The sequence below is a fragment of the Pyrgilauda ruficollis genome, unplaced genomic scaffold (genome assembly GCF_017590135.1).
Source record: "Pyrgilauda ruficollis isolate IOZ18807 unplaced genomic scaffold, ASM1759013v1 scaffold27, whole genome shotgun sequence".
Classification (NCBI taxonomy): Eukaryota; Metazoa; Chordata; class Aves; order Passeriformes; family Passeridae; genus Pyrgilauda; species Pyrgilauda ruficollis.
The window spans coordinates 6,615,248-6,640,185 of NW_024524044.1; the positions used below are offsets into that span (position 1 = coordinate 6,615,248).

General features: G+C 37.9%; 1 protein-coding gene across 1 annotated transcript; it reads right to left on the minus strand.

The window, feature by feature from the left end:
* Positions 1 to 277: 277 nt before the first annotated feature.
* SLC13A1 (solute carrier family 13 member 1) lies at positions 278 to 22,052 on the minus strand. Its single transcript, XM_041471516.1, has 15 exons — positions 21,948 to 22,052; positions 20,030 to 20,158; positions 19,155 to 19,291; positions 15,168 to 15,355; positions 14,523 to 14,580; positions 14,367 to 14,433; positions 13,705 to 13,868; positions 11,987 to 12,106; positions 10,709 to 10,807; positions 10,518 to 10,619; positions 4,655 to 4,758; positions 3,670 to 3,779; positions 2,855 to 3,016; positions 523 to 660; positions 278 to 421 (listed from the first exon to the last, which is right to left on the minus strand). The coding sequence occupies exons 1-15, from the start codon at positions 22,044 to 22,046 to the stop codon at positions 278 to 280; spliced, it is 1,821 nt and encodes a 606-aa protein (XP_041327450.1). The 5' UTR covers positions 22,047 to 22,052.
* Between the last annotated feature and the right edge of the window lie 2,886 nt (positions 22,053 to 24,938).

A 24,938-nucleotide genomic window follows, 5' to 3' on the forward strand; every position in this document is an offset into this window, starting at 1 on the left:
TGCCCGTGATAATGGCTATGCACATTTATTTTTTCCTTCATAACATGAAGATATAAAAATTCAGACTAGCTGAACTAGATTAGAAACCTGATCTAACTATGCTCTTTAGAAAGTCTAGCACTCTTCCTGATTAGACTCTCAGACTGGATCATCAGTCTCTAGGACTGTGAAATACAGCATTTATAGTAATGTAGATCCTTATCATTGTGGTGATAGAAAGCATTTTAAGTGACTCACCACATATGAGAAATAAAAAGGAAACTTTTTTTTTTTTTTTTTACAGCCCAGTGCCATTTATAGATGGGATGTTGGGTACCCAACTTGGGTAAGTATAGAGATCAAATATAGGCACTATCCATGTCATAATCCCAAGCATAACTACAGCAACTCCGATGATGTTAATGCCCAAGCCAGCTTTCACCTAAAAAAGAGGAAAAAGAAAGCAGAAACATGCATCAAGACAATGAAGAAAAAATTTTTAAATGCCAAAAATCCCCTTTAGTACTTTGGCTTAAAACTCACCATGTCCATAATATTTAAATGACCATATGAAAACACAATGGCATTGGCTGGGTTTGCTACAGGAAGCAGGAATGCAAAGGAAGTACACAAGGTAGCAGGTATCAAAATGAAAAGTGGGTTCACATGAATGGCTTCAGCCTACCAAAAAATGAAAGAGAGTACAGCTGTCAAGGGATGCATTTGCCAAATTAAATACAGAAATACAAACTTCCTATATTAACATAAATGAAATATGAATGGAACTGCCAGTTGAAACAATGAGAAAACACCTTTTTTGGTAAACAATTTTTAAGAACATTACACAAGCACAAAAAGCAAAAACATTGCAAGAAAGATGATAAAGCTGAATTTGTATACAGTATATCACTGATGATCCGGATGAAGGGATTGCGTGTACTCTCAGTAAAGTTGTGAACGACACTCTGTTGGGGAGTGTTGATCTGCTGGAGAGTAGGAAGGCTCTGCAGAGGGATCTGGACAGGCTGGATGGATAAGGTTTAACAAGAACTAAATGCTAGGTCCTGCCCTAGGGTCACAACAATTGCAGGCAGTGTCACAGGCTGGGGGCAGACAGGCTACAAAGATGCCTGGTGGAAAAGGACCTGGCTGTGTTGGTTGACGGGACCTGAACATGATCCAGCATGTGCCCAGGCGGCCAAGAAGGCCATTGCCATCCTGGATCAACAGGCCAGCACGACCAGGCAGCATTTTTGGCCCTGTACTCAGCACCGTTGTGGCCACACTGAGTGCTTTGTCCAGCTCTGGACCCCTCACCACAAGAAAGACATCGAGGGGCTGGAGCATATCCAGAGGAAGGCAACAGAACTGGGGAAGGGTTGGGAGCACAAGTCCTTATAAAGAACAACTGAAGGGGCTGGGGGTGGTCAGCCTGGGAAAAGGCATCCCAGGATAGACCTTATCACTCTCTACGACTCCCTGAAAGGAGGGTGGTGGGTGTCAGTCTCTTCTCCCAGACAACTAGTGATAGGACAAGAGGCCTCAAACTGCACCAAGGGAGGTTCAGGTTGGACATCAGGAAGAATTTATTTAGTGAAAGGGTTGTTAAACATTGGAATGAGCTCCCCATGGAGGTGGTGGAGTCATCATCTGTGGAAAAAACCAATTGGACAGAGTACTTAGTGTCATGGTTATTTGGCAAAGTGGTTATCAGTCAAGGATTGGACATGATGATCTCACAAATCTTTTCCAACCTAACTGATTCTGTAATTCTGTGAAAAGAGAAGTAATATTTCTTTGGAAGAAAGAGAAAAGGCATTAGCATGAGTCAAGGCTGGTCAGGAGGAAAAGCTGCAGACGAGAAGACAATCAAGAAGTTTTGAAGAAGATAGGATCAGATGTTTTGATAAAGATGATGAGAAGAAAGAACAGAATTGATCTAAGGACAGAAGAAATGTGAATTACATACAAAACACATCTATTAACCCTCTATTCTCTTTGTGACAACCTGGAGTGTTAACCATTTTTGTTGAAGATGCAGTCTGGAAGAAACCCTAAGAAAACTGTCCTTTTAAGAGCTTCAAATATTCACAAACAGTAATGATAGCAAAAATTTTCATATGTTAAACTGCACTGGAGTTTTCTGAGGTAATTTTCTTCACAGTGGCTTGTATGTTTTGGATTTTTGCTGAACACAGTGTTGATAATATAGGGTTGTTTTCTTCTGGCTGAGCAGTACTTACACAGAACAAAGGCCTTTCCTATTTTTTTCACTGCCGCAATGATGAGAGGCTGGGGTGGAATTGGCAGGAGACATAGTCAGGACGGCTGACCCCAAGTGACCAAGGGATATTCCATACCATATGGCATTGTGCTCATATAAAGCAGGGGGAGTTCGGTGTGGTGGCATTTCTTAACTGTCACGTGTGATGGGGCCCTGCTCTCCTGGAGATGGCTGAACAGCAGCCTGCCCAGGGGAAGCAGTGAATTAATTACTTGTTTTGCTTTGCTTACATGTGGGACTTTTGCTTTCCCTGTTAAATTGTCTGCATCTGAACCCATGAGTTTTGGAGCTTTTCCCCTTCTAATTCTGTCCAGGACTCCTCTGGTGTGGGAGTGAGTGAGCAGCTGCCTGTAGCTTGATTGCCATCTGGGTTTAAATCATAAAATGAACTTTTATCTAATTTTACTAATTTTTCAGCATCTCTTGTTAGAAACACCTAAAGCAATCAAATATCCAATGCACAATACAGGACAGCAAAAAACCAGCATGACGTATTTTATTGAGACTTTTTTAAACTGCTTCTTTGAGCAGCTACATTATTACATAGATGATAGAGTAGATTCTGATTAAAAATAAGCTTGTTATACTCACCAAAGGAGATAGTATGGGCAAAAAGATCGTAATGGTAGCTGGATTGCTGGCTACTTCTGTTACTGAAGTGACAATAAGGCAGGATATCAGGATAATCAGCCACAAGGGTAATGATCCTAGAGGGGTCAATTTACTTGCTACCCACTCAGAAAGTTTTGAAACCTGCATAAGGAACATGAGAACATGATTATGTTTAGCAAGTCACTGAAAGGAAAAAATTTTAAATCGTATATAAACAGAACTTATCTGCTAATACTGAAGTATTTAGGTAAAAGAGAAAAATCTGAAATATTTTCCATATTTCTACCACATGTTTTTAAGACCATTTTTCTAATTCAGTGGTGCCCTATAGGACCCCATGCAAACTATATTCCATTTATTTATATTTGCATCTCTGAGATGGTTAGAGGAGTCTTAATCAGAAAATGGTAATATGAGTATATTAGGCTTCATAACCAGAGTCTAGGTCCAAAGCTGCTTGATTTACTGGAGTTGCCATCAGGCTCCACATGGGAATTATCTCAGTGACATTAAGGCTTTGGACACAGTGTGTCATCACAACCCCTGCCCCCATCAGATCTAAATTAAACAAGAAACAGTAGTCATCACTGTGCATGGTCTTGGAAGCCATAGGAGACTTCTTTTTCTCTAAACCTTCTTTCTGAACATCTTGAATATTCATCACATTTATGCTGTTCAATATCACTTCAGAATAACTTGCTAAAACAAGAGAATAACTGTGAATTCACTGCATGTCTGAATTGCTCTTGACTGGGTCACGTTATTTGTTCAGTATCTTCTATAAATTGCGTTACCTCGCAGCCGTCTGCCAGTGCAAACCCGCCACCAACAAGAATAGCTATTTCCCAGGGCATGCATGACTGAAATTCCTTCCAAGTAATCAGTGGAATGTAGCCAGAAACAGCTAGAGAAAAAAAAATAAAAAAAATATAGACCCCCCCCAACCAACATTTAAAAACATATTGACAAGCTCTTGAAGTAATCACCCTGATGAAGTACTTGGAAAGTATTCAAAGACAAAAACCTTATCATTGTAACATGAACAAGGTCTCTGACAGAAACAACCTGCGCTTTCTGGGACAGATCTTTAACTGGGGAAAACTGTCACTGCTTGGAGCAATGATGTTTCCACCAGTGGAGCACTGGCCCCTTTCCTCTCCTTCCCTATGTGGAAGACAGCTGTAGGGTACCAGTGAGTTTTATTTACTCAGTAAAACGGCATTATTCAGGCAGATTGCTGAGAAAATGCTGTTTCACTTAGACTCATTTAGGTTCTGACCTTCCATTCTCTGTGAACTCCTAGATCCCATTGTTTTCACCAGCACAACTGAATTCATAAAGAGGATAAGCCAGAGGTGTACTTTAAACAAAAAATCCATTTTGCAGAAGAAAAATTACATGATAATGAATTAATGTACAGTTTTGGGTTTTACAGGGTAGCCTAATTAAGCAGTAACATTTTCAAAACATAAGCCTAGCTGGGCTCCATGCAGCCCATTTCAAAGCCCATTGAAGTCAATGGGCAGGTGATTTCCAGTACTGTCTGTGGGCTGCAGGCAGCAGCTTCCTGCACAGCACTAGCTCCTGCTGCTCACATTGTATAATTGTTGGCACTGACTTCCAGACCAGGGATGCTTTACACCCCAGTGCTTTATACCCTCTATTAAGTCTTCAACATTAGTATTTAACAACATTCCTCTAACCAGTGCAATAAGTTACATTTACAGTAACAACTTAGATACCTTATTGTAGTAAAATCGACATCAAAATATACTCAACTGTTTTCTCGATTCGATGTCCTAGGCAATGTTTTTGCTGGAATAATAAAGAACAGGAGGCCTATCACTAAGGCAGCTGTTGAATCCGTAATATAGCTTTTATATCTAAGGAGAAGTCAACAAGAAAAAAACCACATAAATATATATACTCAGGAGAAGGAGGGGAGGAGAGAGGAAGAGGATAGGGTGGCAGGAAAGTCCACAGTCTGCTGTGGACTGACCATAATCCTCTCTTCCTCATCCCTTGCACCATTAGGTGTGAAGAAAAGAGGTAGAGGAGTAAGGAATGGAGTCAGGTCGAGTCTGGAAAAAAGAGAACGAGGGGAAAGTGCTTTAGTATTCGTCTTTGTTTCTCACCATCCAACTCTATTTTTAATTTGCAGTTAAACTAATTTTTCCCATATCAAGTCTGCCCATAATGGTAACTGATAGGCAATCAGTTATCCTTGTCTTTATCCTGACCCAGAAGCTTTTTGACCTTATTTTCTGCCCTGTCCTGTTGAGGAGAGGCAGTGACAAAGTGGCTGGGTGGGCACCTGGCAGACAATCATGGTCAGCTCCTCAGATCTATAGAAATTTTTGGTGCAGGTCCTATAAATTCATAAATAAACATCTTGAGTAAACGTGTGTCATTTTGCCACACAGAAATAAGCTGATGGGGGATATTCCGAAGTAGCTGATGCTTAAATAACTAGTTTTCACAGTTTAATGATAAATTTAATAATTTTAATATGCTCTGCAATAGAGTCAGTTTAAGAGGCCTTAAAGCGCACAGTGCATACCCACAAAGGGCATTTTCTAGCTGAGGAAAAGCAGCAGAACTTTATTGTCATCTGCCTATGGCTGTTATTAGGGTCACAGTCACAAGAGTCATGTTTGTTTTGGTCATTTCCAGTACCTAAGAACTGCTTGAACTACTGTTTCTTAAACTGCTTCAATATCCTTCCAACTTGTAAAGAGTAGCCCCAAGATCAGGCAAGGTGCCAAGCTGAGCTGTAAGGCCATTTTAACACATCCAAGTCTGTTACTCAATGTTAGCTGATGACATATCCCAGTCTGTCTTATTTCAGTTAAGATGGTCATTAAAATGAAAATAAATTTTACTGAAGAAAGCTATGCAAACATTTTCTTAACCTTGTTATTTTTTTCTATTTTCTGCAAGTTCTTCTGTAAGATTTTCTGAACCAACACACCAATATATTTGTTCTCTCAGCCTCAGACCATATGCTTTCTAAATATTCAGCTACAGTAGGACCAATAATAACTTCCCATCAGATCTTCCCAGCAGTTTAATATTTTGTACTGAAACAGAGCTTTTCACTGAAAGCAAAAAACAATTCTCTCAGTTATGTGCTACAATTATCTAATCCTTTGCTTTGTTAGGTGCAATTCAAACAAAACCTTAATAGGCATACCTGACTTACACCAAAACCAGCATAATTTTAGCTAACACTGTCACAAAATGAAGATGCCCTAGAAGTTGAAGTGATTCTGTAATATTTTCTGTCTCCTGCTTCCTAGTCTCTGCCTGCATAGAAAATACATTTTGAAAAAAAAAAAAAAAAGTTACTATATTTTTCTGGTATCTTAAGGCAGGACGTTCTGCCTGTATATCATCTTTAGCCTAGGACCAGATACACCAGGTCTGGAGATACAAAATCTCTTCCTCTTGTTTCCTACCCTACATTCTTTTAAGGCTTGCTGGAAGTTTTGAAGGAAAGCGAGATCTAGATACAGAAACAATCCATGCTGTCACTTTCCTCTAGGCAGCTCCATTTTCATATAATGTTTGAGTTTGAAAAGAGCCTCAGGAATTTGTCTGGTCCAACCCCCTCTGCTCTGGCAGAGTCACTCAGAGCCAGCTGCCCAGGACTAGGTTCAGACCTAATATCTCCAAGGATGGAAAATCAAAAACCTTTCCGGGTCACCATCACAGGTAAAAAACGTCTCTTGATGTTCAGGAGGCAACCTGTAAGTTTAATTTTGTGCCCATTGTCTCTCATCCTGTCACTGAGCCCCACTAAGAGCCTGACTCTTTCCTCTTTGCTCCCTCCCATGTAGTTTTAAACATTGTCAAGGTGACCCTGCAGCCCCCTTCCTGCAGGGATTGTTCCTCCCCAGGTGCAGGACTTTGCACTCTAGTTGAACAATGGAGTACAACTTTTCGCTCATAAATTTAGTATTCCTGATGCAAAACACCATTCTCAAAAAACCTGATTGGGACACACATAACATCCTATCACCAGTCAAACTATTATGAGGACACACACAAGATGCCATTCCAAACAGAAGTTTTTCAATCGTTATCAAATTTTGAGATAAACGTTTTTTAAAGCCTATTTATCCAAGTTACAATATGACTGCATATACAACATCTACCTGCTTATAAGACTGCAAATTGGATTGTGCTATAAGGAAGCAGAAAACCTGTTGATTCAAGAGATCTCACAAAGACTCCAACTGAGATCACTGTAGAGAACATGGCTGTGGACAAAAATACATAGTGGTCTTGTATTAGAAGTAAAGAAAGCAATAAATCATGAAAAAAAATACAGTACATCCAGGCAATAATCTGTAGAAGAGTGAGGGAAGCCTACCTTGCCTACATCAGCTGTAATCAGCTGCAGCTCAGTGTTGAACTTTCTGTTTCTTATGAGGCTCATGAACCCAAAGGCCAAAGGCCAACCTGGAACTCCTCTAATTGAAGCTAATATCCGACAGCCTGGAATCAGACCAGGACGTGGAAGGAAACTGCTGTAGCAGAAATGATGTGTGATCATGTGCTATCAACAGATGGGGAGGAAACAGGCATTTTTACCCTGTGCTGCTCTCTGTAGTGTTGTACAATATTTATTAAAACATCCTGCCGTCTGCTCACAGAAGGAGGTGACGGGTGCAGGGCAGGACAGCAAAAGAAGGGTTAGTCTTTAATAAGTATAAGATTTTTTCTTAAGAAAAATTAACTAGAGGTAATGTATTTTTGAAAGGCATCTGATAAAGCTGGAAATAATGGGCTCTACTCAACACTGCTACATCAGAAATGTGGATTAAAAACTTGCTGACAATACAAAAAGTAGCTCTTAAGAAGCATGAAGGTAGCATAAATAAATAGTGGTATTTCTGCTGGGGTTTCAAAAAGATCAGTGTTTGCATGTTAAGGGGGTACTCAGTAACGTGACACTGCACACAAGGGTCTGAGAACATGAACGTGGGTGGCGACAGGGATGGGAAATTTTGTTTGAAACAAACATTTAAGCATTTAATTTAGTTCTTCAAGTGAAGCTTATAAGGTGATATAATCACAAGATACATATACTTTTAAAGCACAGAAGAGCTTTTTAATCCAACAGAGACGAAAATAGATATCTGGAAGCATATTCTGACAGAAAGCAATATGTTAGTTTGGTTTTTTTTCATTTTGACAACAGATATGACTATCAAGGAAATTAGCAAATTTCAAAATATAAGGAACCTGGGCTGTGCCACCCTAACATCAAGCCTGGTTTCTTTCTGGAAATTCAGGTTCTGATAAAGTAAATTCCTACTAGGTTTAACACACAGAACATTGTGACTCTTTTGATCTTCAGCATGCTAGAATAAAGGATCAGACAGCCCTTTCTGGTTTAAGGCCCTGAGGGTGGTGCAATTCCCACCTAATAGGACGCACTCACTAGTCTCGGAGCAACGTTGTGACTTTTCATAAGGTAAAAGCTCTTTTCAGGTGGCAGAACTTCCCTTAGGCCTTCTGAGACTGTGGGACAAAACCCTGTGGGAATCTGCTATCAGATTTCTGTAAGGGTGGAGAATATTTCCTTATAGGCGTTTCCTGTACCATAAACTTAAAGAAGTTGTGCACATCCCTATCTCTGTACTTAGGTCCAAAATGCTGAGCAATTTTATATGCAGAGGCCTTAGGGAACAAGTGTGTAAGAGATGTCATCTGCAGTTCAGTGCACTGCTACAAGCCTCTTGGACATCACAGTGTCAGAAATACAGTTCCTAAGATCTGAGGGTTTTTTCCCTCAGATTTCTTTGTTGCTGCTCTTGTTTGGTTTGGGTTTTATTTCTAAGAATATGCCTTGCTCGCAGCTGTACCTGTGCTGACCCTATGCCCCACTCGTTTATTTTCCCTGAGAAGTTTTTGTTGCTCAGAAAGTATTAACCTAATTTACTGGTTTTATGCTTATTAATATAATTCATTGATAAATTAAATCTATCTAGAAATAGTCAGGGTATGAATAGTAAGAAATGCTTCATTTCCTCTTAAAGTGTGTAAGGAAAGCTTTGTTTCTCAAAGGGTGAGGTTACCTCACCCAAATTGCAACATAATTCGACTAATGTGATATGACACAGATATGCTTGCAGTTCCTTCCAAGGGCAACATTAGAGGGCATCCACAAAGTAACATCCCTGTGCAGAGCCTGTAACCCTGCTCATTTTTGAGAATGTTCTGTTTTTGTCTGCTAGTGAACAAAATCATCCTCAGACAATGATAACCAGCTTCAAATAGGAATATTTAGCTCTCTGGATGAAAATAAAAAATAACTTGAACCCTAAGTCCCATATTTGAAAGGTTTTTTACAGTGCCTGTATTTCAGTTTAATATGTAGCCCTTTAAACAATGCTGGGTGTTAATAGGAGCAGGAAGTGAAGCCAACCCAGCCTGATTGCTTAGCTAGCTGATTGTTTAATTAGGTCACCACTCCAAAACCCCTTCAAGAGTATAGTGTTTCATATGAGTCATTGATCATCAGCTCTGCTGTTGTTATAAGGGAAAAACAAGAGTTCTTTTTCAATTTTTTCCTGATGATTAAAAGTAAATAATTTTAAAACAGTTAGTTTTTAATACACTTTTTAATGGTATTTTTTGTGCAAAATAATTTTGTGTTACGCTTTAAATCTCGGAACTGCTACAATTATTCCTTGTGAAACTCTCTCCCAGACTTTCTGGAAGAGCACTGAGAAGGTGTGTAAGTGGTGGAAACGTACTTAAAGAGAGAAGGCATGAGGTATGTGTGTTCATATGTCATTTATCACAAACACACAGGAAAACAAAATGTAAAATTACCCTTCTAGTCTAGAACTGGGATAGCCTGTAATAAATATTATACCCATAAGGACCTAAACAGCATTAAATCCCATTTGTCCCAATCCTGCAACTCCCACCACTCCCATCATTCCAGAGCAAAAGTCAAAACTTTATCACAGAAAAACAGAACTGAAATTACAGTAATTGCAGCAAGAGAAAAGGAGATATCACAATAATATAAGTTCCTGTAAGACTGACTGATTACTTAGGGAAAGAAATCCAGGTGATCCTGGAAAAGTTGCAGCAGAAGGCAAAAAACCCCTACAATAGTTCTTGACTTTTTGGTGTTCAGTTAAACTATGACTTTAAGGGAGTTATGTATGAATGGACAGTGATTTATATCATTAATTTCAGCTGTCAAAGCAGGGGATGCTGGCCTCTATGCTATAAGTGTGCTGTCATTAAGGGCAGCAGATTGAAAAATCCTAACCAGATTTATTCTTTGAATTTCACACTTGATGAGGAAGTGGGGTACTTTGGCATCAATAGTAATGCATTCTCCCTCACCATATTAAGCCAAAAATCTAGTAACAATCCCTCTTAGGAGGCACTTTACTTTATCCTATAACGGGTTTTACACATTTCACCTATTGCTCACAAATATATGTGAAGTCGCTGGTTTATCTTCTGTATACACTACAAAGGTTTGCAACAAGTTTGGTCTGGCATATTTCTGAAACATTGAAAGTATTTTAATTTCTGAAAATTGGTAAGAAAAGGTATGTAGTTAAGGCACAGTACAGTTCTTTTTGGTTTATCAAAAGAGATCACTTACTTTGGGAAAAGTGAAGACCATCCTGGGATGAAGCCAGGATCTCTGGTGAACCACAGGAGGGTCATTAGAATGAACAGGACAAGTGTAACAGTTTCTGGGTAGCTATAGCAGAAGTAGAATGAATTATAAATTTTCCTGAATTGACATTTAGATTTACCTGCTCTTGTTTGCAGATTTATAGTTTGAAATACCTAATTGGTCCAAGTTTCTTGTACTCCTCCTGAATCACCTGTGATGAGGCCTCCTCTCTAGCTGTTTTCTTCTTGCCACACTTGAACATGTTTTTAAAACTAGAATGTAAAGCAGCAATATTGAATTATGAGATACTAATGTATACAGAAAAAAGTGTCCAACCTTTCCAATAGCACTTGACAAATGTAACTTTGTCACTCTACAATGCAGTATCTCCCATTTAGTTATCACACACCAAACTGAGCATCTTGGAATTAATTGACAATGCCTAGTAGAAACTGACAGAGGCAGCAACAAAATGTGTCCTGTTATTGACCAGCTCATTTGGCCAGGAAGAATAAAACTTTAACCATGTGAACTAATTGAAAGAATCAAATATATAACTCTCTTTAATGAGAGTGTCTTTAAATCTATGGCCTTGCTTTACTTTGTTTTTGAATGAAAAAAGTTTTTCTCACACAAGTAGTTTACATACTGATCAGCAGGATATTTGCTACAAGCCAGGTTTTCATTCTTAGATAAGTCTCTTATACAATGTTAAAAAGAACATTATCAACAGTCAAGAAAAATGAAACTATAAATGTTCACCTATAGAGTGGTAGGCATGGGATGATTCTGTCTGCTTAAAACTAGTCTCACTTTTCTTGTCTTGCACCACAAGCAGCCATGTAATTTTGGAAGACTGGTGTCCCACCTAGCTCTCCAGATGTTAGTGAACTCATGGAGAAAAAGGCTTTGAAGAATCACCCCAAAAGACGTATTGTTCTCTCCAAAACCATAAAAGCCCAAGCTGTGTGGAGACACAGAAACCCTACCACACCACCACATACAAATTTAGGAAAAGCAGAAGTTTCTTATCTCGCATTTACAAATACATCTAGTTTATAACAGACATTGTTCAAATATTCAAACCAATGCCTCACTCCAATAAAGGATGTATTCCTATGACTCTTCCAGTAAAAAAAAAAAGTATATTATTTCAGTATTCTTTTGTCTTGCACACATGCACTGATTAATGATGATGTGTGTATATTATAAAGGAGTGAGTACACCCATTTGTGGTATGGACTTTTCACACTGGGCTGAATAGTCCAGCATTCTTATTTTAGAAAATTCTTGTCCATCCAGAGATTGAGCCATACTAATCAAGGTCACAAAATCACTGTTGCTGCATTTTCTTCCTATTGAGCCTATTAAACTAAGATGCAATATTTATTCTGGGTACAAATGATGTTTTATATCAATAACCTTTAGTTTTATTGATTATATTCACTTACTCAAACCCAAGGAAAAGCCACTGGAGCCAGACCCAGGAGAGCAGCAGAATAACAACTGCAATGGGGAAGGAAAGGATAAACCAGGATCCAAAATTGATGCACTGGCAGTTTGGGTAGCGTCTGGATGAAAGCAAAAAAAAAAAGTTTAGTTCACCTTTGCAAAGGAATGAAGACTTGTGAGAATTACCAGAAAGAGCTTCTGAGGGAGAATATTTCTGACTGGCAGCAGAATTCAGCACGAGGTGGTCTGTGGTATCCTCTTGCCTCACCCTCCCATCCTCTTCCTGTCATCATGACCACTACAGGAACCAGCTGTGCCAGTTATCTGAGCAATGGATCAGCAACAGGTCTGGAGATCTGACACTGACTGAGGTGTGTCTGAAATGAGTTCAGTAGGGGAGGGAGGGCCATGCATAGCCTAAGTTCTGTTAGGACTATAAAGAAACAGAACTTGAAAGAAAGGAATTTTTTTGAGATGAGAATTTAGCACAAGAAAATATACTCAAATGAAAAAGCTCCAATGAATGTAGAAGACAACAGTGGAAGCAAACCTCAAACTTCTATTATTTAGTTTTGTACTTCTACTGTTTAAGTTTGTCCAGGGATGGATATTGGTGTAAGTATTTCTAGTAATCTGAATATTGAAGTTAGGTATTCTTCATCCCCAGAGCAAATATTCCTAGGTAGAATGGATGATCAGTTAAATGTTTTTTTAAAATAATCTTTTACGTAGTTCTGGTTGGATTATCTGCTATTGTTGGATTATCTACTACAGGTCTTGCCTGAAGCAAGGATGGACAGGACATATTGATTTATTTTCTAGACCTATTTCCTCTGGAAAACATACAAGTGTCATTGATTTTAACAATCCTCTTCCTACAGTGAGTTAGTGCCAATAACAGTAAACTCTTCACAGGCAAACTCTACAAATGCTACCCATAACTGGTCTTCAACAATTTTGTCATGTGCAATACAAAACAGTGGATGGAGTAAAAAAAGGATTTTTCTTTATTATTTTTATTCAGAATTTCAGTAGGACTATTACTGACAATGGTAGTTTGCAGAAGAAAAAAAAATATCAGCAAGAACGATTGGATTTCAAGGGGTTTGGAACAAAATTTGCCGATTTTCTTTTCAGCGCATTTCTACTTAAGAAAGAAAATGAATATTAGAAAATGCTTTGGAAAACTTAAAACATTGTTCCATTGAGTGCAAAGTTTCAGACTGCCTTGAAATTATTTGCTTTTTTGTTGATTAATAGACCCAGATTTCTCATTTCAACAGTGCTTAGCCTCTTGAAAGTCTCCTGATGCTCTTTACTAAGCAGACTGAACTTATTTCCGGCTGTACTTAAAAATTAATAACAGATCTTTAGATAGTGCTTGTTCTATTCATACCAAGTATTGCTTTCCTTCTAAGAAAAATCTATCTTTTTCCATACAGCTACTGAAACACTAAAGTACTACTTAACCAAACAATGGTCATCTTGTTGCATGTGTTGGCAGATCACTTACAGACTTTCCCTGTGTAAGGTAAATAAAAACAGGCAATTTCATTTTATCTCAGAAAAAAAAAAATTAAAAAGTATTAGAATCAAATAATATCAAATCAAAGGGCAAGGTTTCTAATGTGTTTTAGGGGAGCCATGTGAGAGCTCAAAAAAGAATGTTAAACTTCTGGACTAAGACGAATACAAATAATATAATATAGTCTCTTACGAATTGAAGTGCTCAGCAAAAATCAGATTAGTCGATGTTCCTGTGATAGTGGTCAGTCCTCCAATGGTAGCAGAATAAGCCACACATAAACACATCACTTTGAAAATCCCACTGTATTTGTCATTTCTGCTTTTTCTCTCTGCTTCAGCAGGTGGTAGGTTCTGCTTAGAAAATATGTACACTGATTAATGTATAAGAAGGGCTCATCATCAGGCACAAAAATAGAATTTGAGGATATCTCAGAAGAGCCAGACAATTTACAGGCAATATAGTTGTTTGCAGTGTGGCTTGGTTCACAGTTACACTGGTAATGCAATTATTCATGTAAAGGAAAAGGAGGCAGAGTGAAATCCTGAACTCCCATTCCTGTTTTGTCTCAGTCTTTACAGAACTGCCTCTGTATAGATTGATACATATACACACACCGGATATGTAGAGTTTGTACTCAGGTGAGGTTGCTTTAACTTGTGTAAAATGGGAGGACAAAGCCAGTAATGAAGTAGCTATGCAAGCAAAGTTCATACATGTGTCTGACTACAGGTATATTTCTTATTCACATGTAACCATCTTCATTACAACCTGTGCCATTTTAGGTGTGGCATAGAAGTGCAATTTAGGTTAAAACTAAGTTTCACTGCATAATAAAAAGACACTTTAAGTACCTGTTCATTTCCTTTTTCATTTTCCTTTTCAACTGTGCATACAGTATTACCCACATTGTTGCTATATCTGGAAAAACAAAGGCAGGTATTGTAGCAAACAGATATTCTGTTTAGATTAATTCTTAGAAGAGAATTTACTGAATTAATAACAATTACCCATTAACTGGTTTTTCTTTCTCTTTCCAATCTGGGTTTTCACATTCTCCTATATTTTCTGTAAGACAGTGATGCAAAGACAGAAAAGCATTCGAGGGAGTAAAACTGGAAAGGCTCCATCAATGTCTCATCCCATGCACTTACTTCACATTATCCCATCAATACATTTGCAGGCACCAATCTCAGAAACAGTTGATTTGGGCCCTACTCCTTCATGACTCCTGTTCCTCAGAATCTGAATCTTCTCATGAGGAGAAATATTCCTAATTTACAATCCAACTGTGTAGGTAATCAGTTTAGATTCAGTTGTTCTTCCAGCATTATCTCATAGCTTAAAGAGCTCTTTAAATGTGCTAACATTTCATCCTTAGCGTATCTATAGCCTGGAGTCATATTTCCTTCCAGCCATCTTATGAGGCTGATAAGCCAGCCCCTTCCCCTCTCCCCTCCTCTCATCCAGCTGCCAGCTCCTGCACCTATTCAGTTTTAATTCATCTTTGTGGTCATGAGAGAGCTCGCACACAGTAATCCAAGAGAAGTCTCACAGTGAAGCACTAGACGATGCCAGCGCTCCTCCGGCATTTAACTGTCCTTGCTGCGTTCCTGCCTGCCCAGTGAGGGTGGCAAAGCCAGAACTGCGCCTACCGTGCAGCTCCAGGGCTGGGTTGATGGAGCCGTTAGAGCAGGACATCTCCAGCTCATCAGCTTCTGCTTCAGCTCTGATGATCTGCTGAGATACAGCTTCTACGATTGGCATCACCATGGCAGCAGCAGAGGTGTTGCTGAGCCACATTGACAAGAAAGCACAGCTAACCATGAAACCCAGCATAAGCCTGGAATAGGAGAGAAGAGTCTGTGACTGCTACAGTAACACCTCCTATCATCAGTCTATTTAATATAAACGAGAACTTTGTCAACAGAAAAGTTGAAACACTGAAAATTTTAAGCTTGTAATTCTGAGAACATTTTTGAATTGTAATTGTCTTGATCTAAAAGACACTGAAATTATCATATTTTAGAGGTTGAAATATGTTTTAAAGTGAAGCAGAAGCAATAATATTTATTTACTGAATTACACTGCATTTGAACCATCTTTGAAGAAAGAGTAAGAAATTCAAATGAAAGTTAAAATGGCTATGCTGCTGATGCTATTAATCTCATATTGTACGGTCTAGGTCAAAACCCTGGAGATATCACTTAGACAGTTAAGTTCTCTAGATATACCAGTTCAATTGTTATAGGAAGAAATATTAAAAATTCAGAAAGAGGTACAAAACTTAGTTCTTATTCAGAGCACCAAGACAAGTATAGCCATTATTTGGGCTTCAATAAATGTCACCTTTGTTATTAAATGGGAAAGGGAAGGTCATTACAACTCCTTAATCTGCACTTGGCTCAACTTTTTGTAAGTTTACTACAAATAGTAATGCAATGCACTGAATTGAATCAACAACTGAAAAATCAAACATTCCATGTCATATCTGGTGAAGTTGGATTGTAAATTTAGAATACAGGTTACAATGTTGTTTTTAATGCATTTCTTGGAGTTGGAAATGCGAACAGTCCTCTTAAATCCCTGTTCCAAGGTGCTGTCACTGACATTAAACACCTGCCATACATCATCACAGCAAGAGAACTTAGTGGAGGGATGGTGGTTTTGCATCTTTCCATCAGAAGACTTCTGTGCAATTTGTAAAGTTCTTTGCATATCCTTGATCAGAAGCTTCACAAAAAAGTCAATTTTACTTAGTACATGAAGCCAATATAGATATTATATAAAAATCACGTAAACATTACTTGATGATGTCAAAATACCATCAAAATGTCTCTTATAGCCTTTTATTTAAACGTCAACAACATTTCAAACTGGATTTTTTTCTCAGTAGGGGAACCTAGTCTTTCCCTGTGCACTTTTAACTGCAATGATGAAATGATCTGTAGACCAGCAAGTCACAGACCTGATTCAACACAAATTGTCATCAGTAGTATAAAACCCATTAATTTAGGCATTTTGGATTAGGTCTGCAGACAGAAGTTGAGGAGGAATTGTTTCTTATACGGAAAATACAGGTCAGAATAAGCACACTAAATACGAATTTTCACACTGCAGGAAAATGCCATTTTAGTAGAACTTGCAAGAGCATTAAAAAACAGAAGCAAGTTAAGGCATTCACTAATATATTCCAAAATGATTCATCATAAATTTCCAGCATTAGATGGATTGATGGTCAGGTATAATGGATGGTCGGGTGACCATTTAGTACAATGTGGTGGGCTCTACTGAGGGACTCTAAAAATGATTGCGAAATAATAAAATATATCCTATTCTGTTCAGCCCCAGTTTTTCTGCATTATTTTCTCTGTGGCAATTGTTATAAAAATATTATACATGAAATCTTGGATAATTATTTCATTATACCCAACTACAAAGTCACTCTTTGCTTTGTAGTGCAAAAAATCAGTATTTTATTACCCTTGCAGCTTGTATAGACATATTCACCTTTCTCTGCTAGTGTGCAGACTTTACTGCATAGCTCAAATGAAGAAAGCCTTTACAGGATCACAGAAAAATCTGGGCTGTGAAAACCCCTTACGATCATCAAGTCCAACCAGAGACATAGCACTGCCAAGTCCACCACTAAACTATCTTCTGAAGTGCCACATCTACACATCTTCAAATACCTCCAGGGATGATGACTCAATCACTTCCCTTGGCATCCAGTTTCAACGCCTGACCAACCATTCACAGAAGAAAATTTTCCTATTATCCAATCTAATCCTCCTCTGGCCCAACTTGATGCTATTTCCTCTTGTCCTTTCACTTTTCACATGGGAGAAGAGGCTGACCTTCCTTGGCTACAGCCTCCTTTCAAGGGAGTTGTAGACAGTGATAAGGTCTCCCCTGAGAAGTTTTTCTTTAGACTAAACAACCCTACCTCCCTCAGCTGCTCCTCATAAGACTCGTGCTTCAGACCCTTCATTGTCCTTCTCTGGACTTGCACCAGCACCTCAATGTCTTTCTTGTAGTGAAAGGCCCAGAACTGAACACAGGATTTGAGATACAGCCTCGCTGGTGTTGAGTACTGGGAGACCAACCCTGTCCTGATCCTGCTGGCCGCATATTTCTGATACACATCGGTTTCTTCAAAAGAATATATAACGGAAACTCCAAAGTCTCTTGCTATTTTTCTTTCACTGCTGCACCCCTTATGACTTGTAATGCAGAGGTCTCGTGCAGTGATATCTCTGCCCTGGGCTGCATGAGGCTGCAGCGTGCCCGGGCTGCCCGGGCTCTGCTGTGAGCAGCTGAGGAGGGTGCAGAGAGCAGCACCGTGCCTGCCGTGGGCACAGCTAGTGAGCAGCAGATGCTGAGAGGGGGGTAGATCACAGATCTACCTTCACAGATCACCTCATCCTTCACAGATCATTTCATCATAATCTTATCATCCCTTTGTCATGACCAGGAAATGTGATCGATATGAAGGATGCTTCCTCAGGGTTACAACTCTGGAGTTGCTCTGGGCATCCTCAGATGCTGGCTTCAGGTTTGACTATTCAGAGCAAGTTCCCCAGCAATGTTCATCTTAGCACAGCACACCATCCTCTTGTGTTCTCCCTTTCAACATTTCAGCTAAAAGATGAGAATTTAGGAGTGCTCAAAAGAGAAGTCAAAATAACTAAACCTGCATAGAACAAGAATACAGCTTAAGATAACAGGAGGCAGTAGAACAAGAATGTAAGGAGAATTTTTTCCAAACAGAAAGCTACCAGCTATCAAAGAGGTATCAAAATACAGGTGATATTTAAAATTAGGTCAGTCAAATTACTGATGAATAGAAATAATCCAGCATTTTTATGAAGTGTCATTATTTAAATCGTTTAAGAGGCATCTTATTTTTTAGGCCTGGGTTTCTGGTTTTCTGAACATTTGCTTCCTTTCTGCTTCCTGGCAACGTGTCACGAGCATGATGTATTCTGGGAAGATAAACTTGCCCTGTGGATCTTATGAGCAGCCTTACTTGAATGCTGGCAGATTCCTCTGTCAGCCTAAACCCTTTCTGCAAGTTTGTAAAGCAAGCAAAGCAAGAGTTTTCACTTCCAAAAATATATGTTGATAGTGAGTAAGCAGAGAGTGTGATTTCTTTTACCTTATCACCTCATCCAGCTGAGAAGTGCCTATCCTTTGATCCCCACCACCTGCTTAGTTGTATGATGTTTTTTCCCTCACTATCTACTTGAACTATTTTTGTATTTTTGGGAATGTCCAGAATTTTGAAAACACTATTGAAATAAAATCAGCATAGAACAAATTTTATATTGTAGGCATTGGGTAGGAATGTTCCAACGACCATCAAGAACCGGGACCCCTATATTATTTACAATCTAATCCTACTTTTTGTTCAGAAGGATCCTTATTAGGAATAGAAGCACCACAGGGAATTTTCAATTAGGAGTTCAGCAAAATATTAAAGTGTCACCTACATACCATTCATATAAATTAAAATATCTGCTTTGTTTGAGTAAAAAAGAAAGGCTGGATTTCTACTGTAGAAAAAGGAGTAGGCAATTATTTCTGGAATACATAGCTTTCCACAAGTATTATTATCCTTCAAGACACTATTTAGCACATACCATGCAGGGTTGACACCCACTAGCATCACCATTTTTAAAGCCACTCTTTTGTGAAGATTCCATTTTTCTATTGACGTTGCCAAACAAATTACTCCAGTCAACAGCAGATGAAAGTCTTTAAAATAAGCAGATGCTACCTGAAACAAAAGTACCAAAAACCAAAAAGTAAAATAAACCCATTTTTAAAAATTAAACAGTGAATTTCTTTTAGCCTTTGGTGCTACCAATTTAATAAAAAAAATCAGTAAGATTATATTATGAAATAAAGAGACTCTTTTTTCTCAAAATTAGGTCATTGGAACTATTAAATACATTTAAGCAAATGACTCAAGAAGAAATGCATTAAAGTGCATATGGTTAAAACAAAATAAAAAATAAAGCTTTGGATAGAACAGCCCAAAATCGTCAGTCACTTCTTACATACATACTAAATCAGCAATTACATGTTGTCTTTGTTACTTTTTATCTATCCAACAGGCAAAATAACAACTTTAAGCGTAGACTTAGATTATGATTAGCTGTGATTTCATCTCTTTGGCACAAAGGTGTATAGTCAGCAGTTTGCACATGGTGTCATTATTGTGACATGTTGCCTCTGTAATATTAAGGATATTTCATAACTACCTAACATTTTCCCATCAACTGGCATTTAAACACTGAGCCACTATCTAGAAGAAATTATTTAATAAATTATTTTTAAAAAGTAAACAAGTCCTGAGGACAAAGCATGTAAGCAAGTGTTGAGGCAGAGCTACTGTGACTAGCACTCAGCAAATCCATGCAATTGCGTGACAGGTTTCAACATTATGTGTTTCATTCTTTGGAGTTTTGATTCCTCATATGCACAGTATAAAACAGAGGAAAATAAAGATTACCTGCTTGGATCCCATTATACCAAACAACGGAAACATAAAGGCAGGGAGCAAAGCTGAAACAGCCAGTGGCAAAGCTTCTGTGAGCCAAAAGATGGCAACTACAAACAACGTGTATGCACATTCTGCTTCCTAGGATACAAAAGGCACCAATAACAACATGAGTTGATCATCAAGGGGAAAAAAAGAATCACAATTCAAAAAGTACAACTCCATCAGTACAGAGATTCCCAACGCCTGAAAAAGGTAGGAGTCAAAGGAGCTGCATTTAGGGTAGTTATTATGTGCTATTGACAATCCCGATGAGATATGAAACACAGTCAGTAAAATGGGTGTAGAGAATTTTTTTCTAAGAGATAGTAAAATTATTTCAATTCTGTCACTCAGGAACAGTGGGAAAAAAGTCAGCTGCCTATTCCTTCAAGGGCAATTAATCATCTTCTAGGTCATTCTGGAGCATTCTCAGGCCATGAATTCCTATAAATCAAAAGCATTTTGCCTCTGTAAGCAAAGCTTTAAGACTCCAGGAGTACTCGCAGTCAATAATTGGTCAAATGTTTTCTCTCCTGAAGTTTTGTCATCAGTAGCAATAGGGCAAGGATATCATCTAACAAAAAAGGTATCATGCAATACTGACAAGAAACACAGTTGTTGTTTTTCAGGCTCGTAATTTTAGCGAGTGTCTTTTGCTTCAACTCCTTAAAACCAGGACGGTTTTTTTTTTCCTTTTTTCATCTTTTTTTTTTTTTTTTTTTTTTTTTTTTTTCTGCTGCCAGGAGAGTAATTTTCAATGCCATCTGTAAAATGCAGCCCCACACAAATATAATGAGGTGAAACCTAGTTTTTCCTAAGTATTAGAAATATCTTTTGTGTAGTTTTTAATTTATATTTCTGCTTTTAAGGAAAATAGTTTGGAACACTTAGTGCCCCTGGTTAGGGTATGAAAATACTCAATAACAGCAGAGATGTTTTGTACTGGGAAATGAGCAGCCCAGTGATGTAGCTCTGGGAACCTCTGTCTGGAAAACAACAATATTAAACCTAAGTCATTCAGCATTATTTTGGGGAAGAAATTTTGTTATGTATGAAACAATCTGAAAATATCCATTCACCTAGCAAATGTTCATCTCACTTAAGTCCTACCACATTAAGAATTTCCCATGAGTTTCCTCTCAGAAAGGAAACTGAAACATTGGAACTGTGATGTGAGAGTGTGAAGCACATTGCTCTGTAGCCACCATCTAACTGTGATGCAAAGACTTCTGAACCAAATTTTCATGTATTTTTATACATAACACACACATGATAACACATCACAGAATTGCATTTCTATCTGCTGGCATCAGAGCTGGACCAAATAGAGTCATTAATGACATGGTTAGATAGCTGTTTCATCAGCTTGGAGTTGTTGCAAGAGTTAGTGAATACCAGAATTTATTTCAAGCAAAATAAAAATATAAATTTTGCTATATTTAGGAACCAGAGGGAATTTGTCAGATCACTGAATTCAGTCATTTCCTATCAGACAAAATGTGATGAACTTAAAATCCTTTATTAAACAAAAAGTAATTGCAGCTCTTTTCCTGACAATTCATCTCCATTGTCAATCATACAGAGCTGTTTAAACGAGTCCAATAATAATAATAATAATATTTTCAATGTAGTCCAGACATTAGAAAACAAGTATGTGATTCTGAGCTTCATGCATCCAGTACAGAATTTTCTTTTGAAGCTCTCTTCTCTACATTTCCATGAAAATACACTGAATTGGCAGAAAAATAATCACAATGCAAATATCATTATTCATTCAAGGTCACTTCCAACTCAAATTATTTGGGAGTCTGTTAATCTGAAAAGGTCTGGGAATCTCAATCTTTACATAGAGATGCAAAATAATTATCTCTCCAGGCAGGTCACTTACTTTGGTTTTGATGATAAGTGGAAGTGGAAGTAAAAGCAGTGGGGTGAGGACAATGAGCAGGAACCTTCGGTAAACCAGGAGGTAGCTAAGAATCTTCATGGTTGATGGCTGTTAGATGAACTTTCCTGAAGAAACTGCCAAAAAACATGTCTGACTTTAAATAGCTGACTCTGATTAATATTTTTCCAAGCTATCACCTTTAGCCATTGCTAAAGCAGGCCAGTAAAGCAAGTTAAAATTAAATCTGGGTCTTTACTGTTTTAGCAAGTTTATTAACAGTAGGTTGATAAGATAAGTGTCCGCCTTAAACCAAGGCTAGATGTCAGCCCTCTCAGGACTTTCTCTCCCTGCTCTTCCTCATAACAAGTTTATGTAATTACAACAGGCTCTAGACAGTCAGAAAAATAAAACCTTCCGGTGCTCTCCCAGTCACTGCTGACTTCCGTAGGAAGTCAAAACATAAAACATACATAAAATATGTGTTCAAAACCATTCCGAGCATCTATATGAAATCATAAGCAAGAAAATTTTATTGAACAGAATTAAAAAATTCTTCATCATCTTCTCCATCTGTGGAGATATTCAAAACTTTATAGGATAAGTTCCTGGGCAACCTGACCTGAACTTTGTTCTGCTTTGAGTAAAAGGTTGGACTAGATGACTTGCAGAAGTCCCTTCCAGTGTCAGCCTTTCTGTTGCTTTTATCTGTCTAGAATCTAAAGTATATGAGCAAAACAAGACCTTTTTTCTGTCTTGCCAGGCAGAGAATAGCTCATTTTCTCTTCTCATGCAGAAAAAGGGTAAGTTCTTTTTTATGTACATCCTATAAAGTTTTGAGGAAGTCTAAGAGTAGGAAAATTTTTGAGACAAAAGTCAAAAATAAAGAAATCCTTTTGCCTGAATTTCCCCCTTTTTCATTAAAAAGAACACTTGGTACTGTCTTTGTAATACAACAAAATAGCATCACATAAAGAACAGGAAAAGATAGGAAAGGAGCTTGTACACTGTGGGTGAAGATTAAAAGGGGGAAGAGCACATTGTTTTGTGCTCAGAATCTTACATGAAGCAGAAAATCAGAAGAGGAGAAGATGAAGAGTTGAGCCATCAGAACCATCCAAAGGACAGGTAATAAAGGTAGTTTTTTGCTATCCATATAACCTTTTGATTATAAGAATGCCATGTATCAAGGTGCAGGCAAAGCAAGTGATCAAATTGTCGGTGTTGAGTACATGCTTCTGGTTTCAGGAAGGTAGGACTTTGGCTATGGGAAAGCCATATCTCATATCTAACTGTCAGAAAGCAATTGACTGAAAACCCAAAGGTGGGAAATAAACTGTAGAAACTCAAATGAAATAACAGCCTTGCTACTGGGGAATTGGGAAAACAGCTTTGACACAACCTAGGGAGGTGGGACTGAGACTTTGTGGGAAGATGATGTAAGGGATTAAAGATGTTCAAGTGAACTGGTGACTTTTGAAAGGGGGTGCTCTAAATATGTAAAGATAAACTTGTTTAAAGAATTCTGAGACAGAATTAGGAAATCTTCAAATATCCAAAAATCCAAAGAGAATTTTGTGAGACCTGGAAAAATCTGTGCTATAAAGGAATAACAAGCATTTAGACTGATAAATTCTGAAGGATTGTATTATGAAATATATTTCAGTTGGAGAAGTTGCAGAAAAGTTCTACTAAAGCATCAGAATTAAAAGGAAATTACAGGAGAGTGATTTAGGAAACAAAAGGGAAGACAAACTGCAGACAGTGCTGGTGTATTCAACATTTTCTTTGCTTGAGTCTTTACAAAGGTAAATGGAAGTCAAATTAATTTTATTATGAAAAATGGAGCACACTATGGGAGAGTGATGATGGGAGTAGTGACTATTTAGATTTAATATATGTACTCAAGCCACTAGTTCCAGAGGACATTCACACACAATTAATGGGTGATAATTCATATAGTAATCTGAGAACTATTTTAGAATATATTTAAATATATTTTGTTATACTAAATACTTGAAAAACCTTGGAGTTTATAAATTTGTAGAAAACTGGTCAGACAGAAATGGAAATTAAATATGTCACATGAACTCAATTTAGTTTTCTTTTTTCTTTGAGCAATTCACTTAGTGACCAAAGATGTAAATTATATGCATTTTATTTCACTCCAATAAATGTTTTAGATAAACTAAGAGCAAGTCAGAGGTAAGCATAGAAGAAATGCTCTAGGGGAAATTATGCCTGTGTGTACCAATTATTTTTAAAAAGTTCTTCCTGAAGAGCAGCTGCAATTGTTATACATTCATACTTTGAAAATATTTCAAATGGCATCCTTAAGAGGTCTATTCTGCTTAGTTTTCTAGCCCATATTTTTGTTAATGTTTTTGAATCATAAACTAGTAATCAGCAGGACAAAGATAAGACCTTCTAGCTGATACCAGACCATAAAATCTGCTTTTTCAGCATTCTTAGATAATCACTGCTATAGCAAAATGCTGCGTGGAGACAGAAGTCCAGAACAAAGGAGAAAAGAGACTTCCAATACCAATTCAAATAAAATATTGCTGATGAAGAGTAGAAATTGTCCTGCATAATTAACATTGAAATTCTCAAACCAGTCTGCAGGTCTCTGGCCAGATATCAGAGATGGTCAGGAGAGAGCAAGGTGTTACCCGGAGGAGGTTTCCTTCCAAACTTATGCTGGGATGTTTCTGGACAGTCAAGCTTCTACAGGTAACCTGAGAATAGACTGGCAGATGCTTAGGGAGAGAATGAATGTGCAGTGGACTAAGTTTAATGGTGGAGAGCTGGAGACTGTCTGAAAGAATGAAATCTGGGACAAAACTTTCCTTACAGGCAGGAAGAATGAACAAGATATGCAATCCTGTTTAAAGAATTTTAAACATACAGTTCTGCATGCAAAGACAAAAGTGGTCTTAATGTGATTTGAGGCGTTACTGAATGATTATATTAATTCAATGTGAAAAATAAATA

Coding starts and splice junctions, on each gene's coding strand:
- SLC13A1 (XM_041471516.1), bottom strand. CDS start 22,046: ATGAAGATTCTTAGCTACCTCCTGGTTTACCGAAGGTTCCTGCTCATT. Junction 14,434..14,522: donor AAAGAAAAACCAGTTAATGG/GTAATTGTTATT, acceptor TTGTTTTTCCAG/ATATAGCAACAATGTGGGTA. Junction 3,017..3,669: donor CACTGGCAGACGGCTGCGAG/GTAACGCAATTT, acceptor TTCCTTATGCAG/GTTTCAAAACTTTCTGAGTG.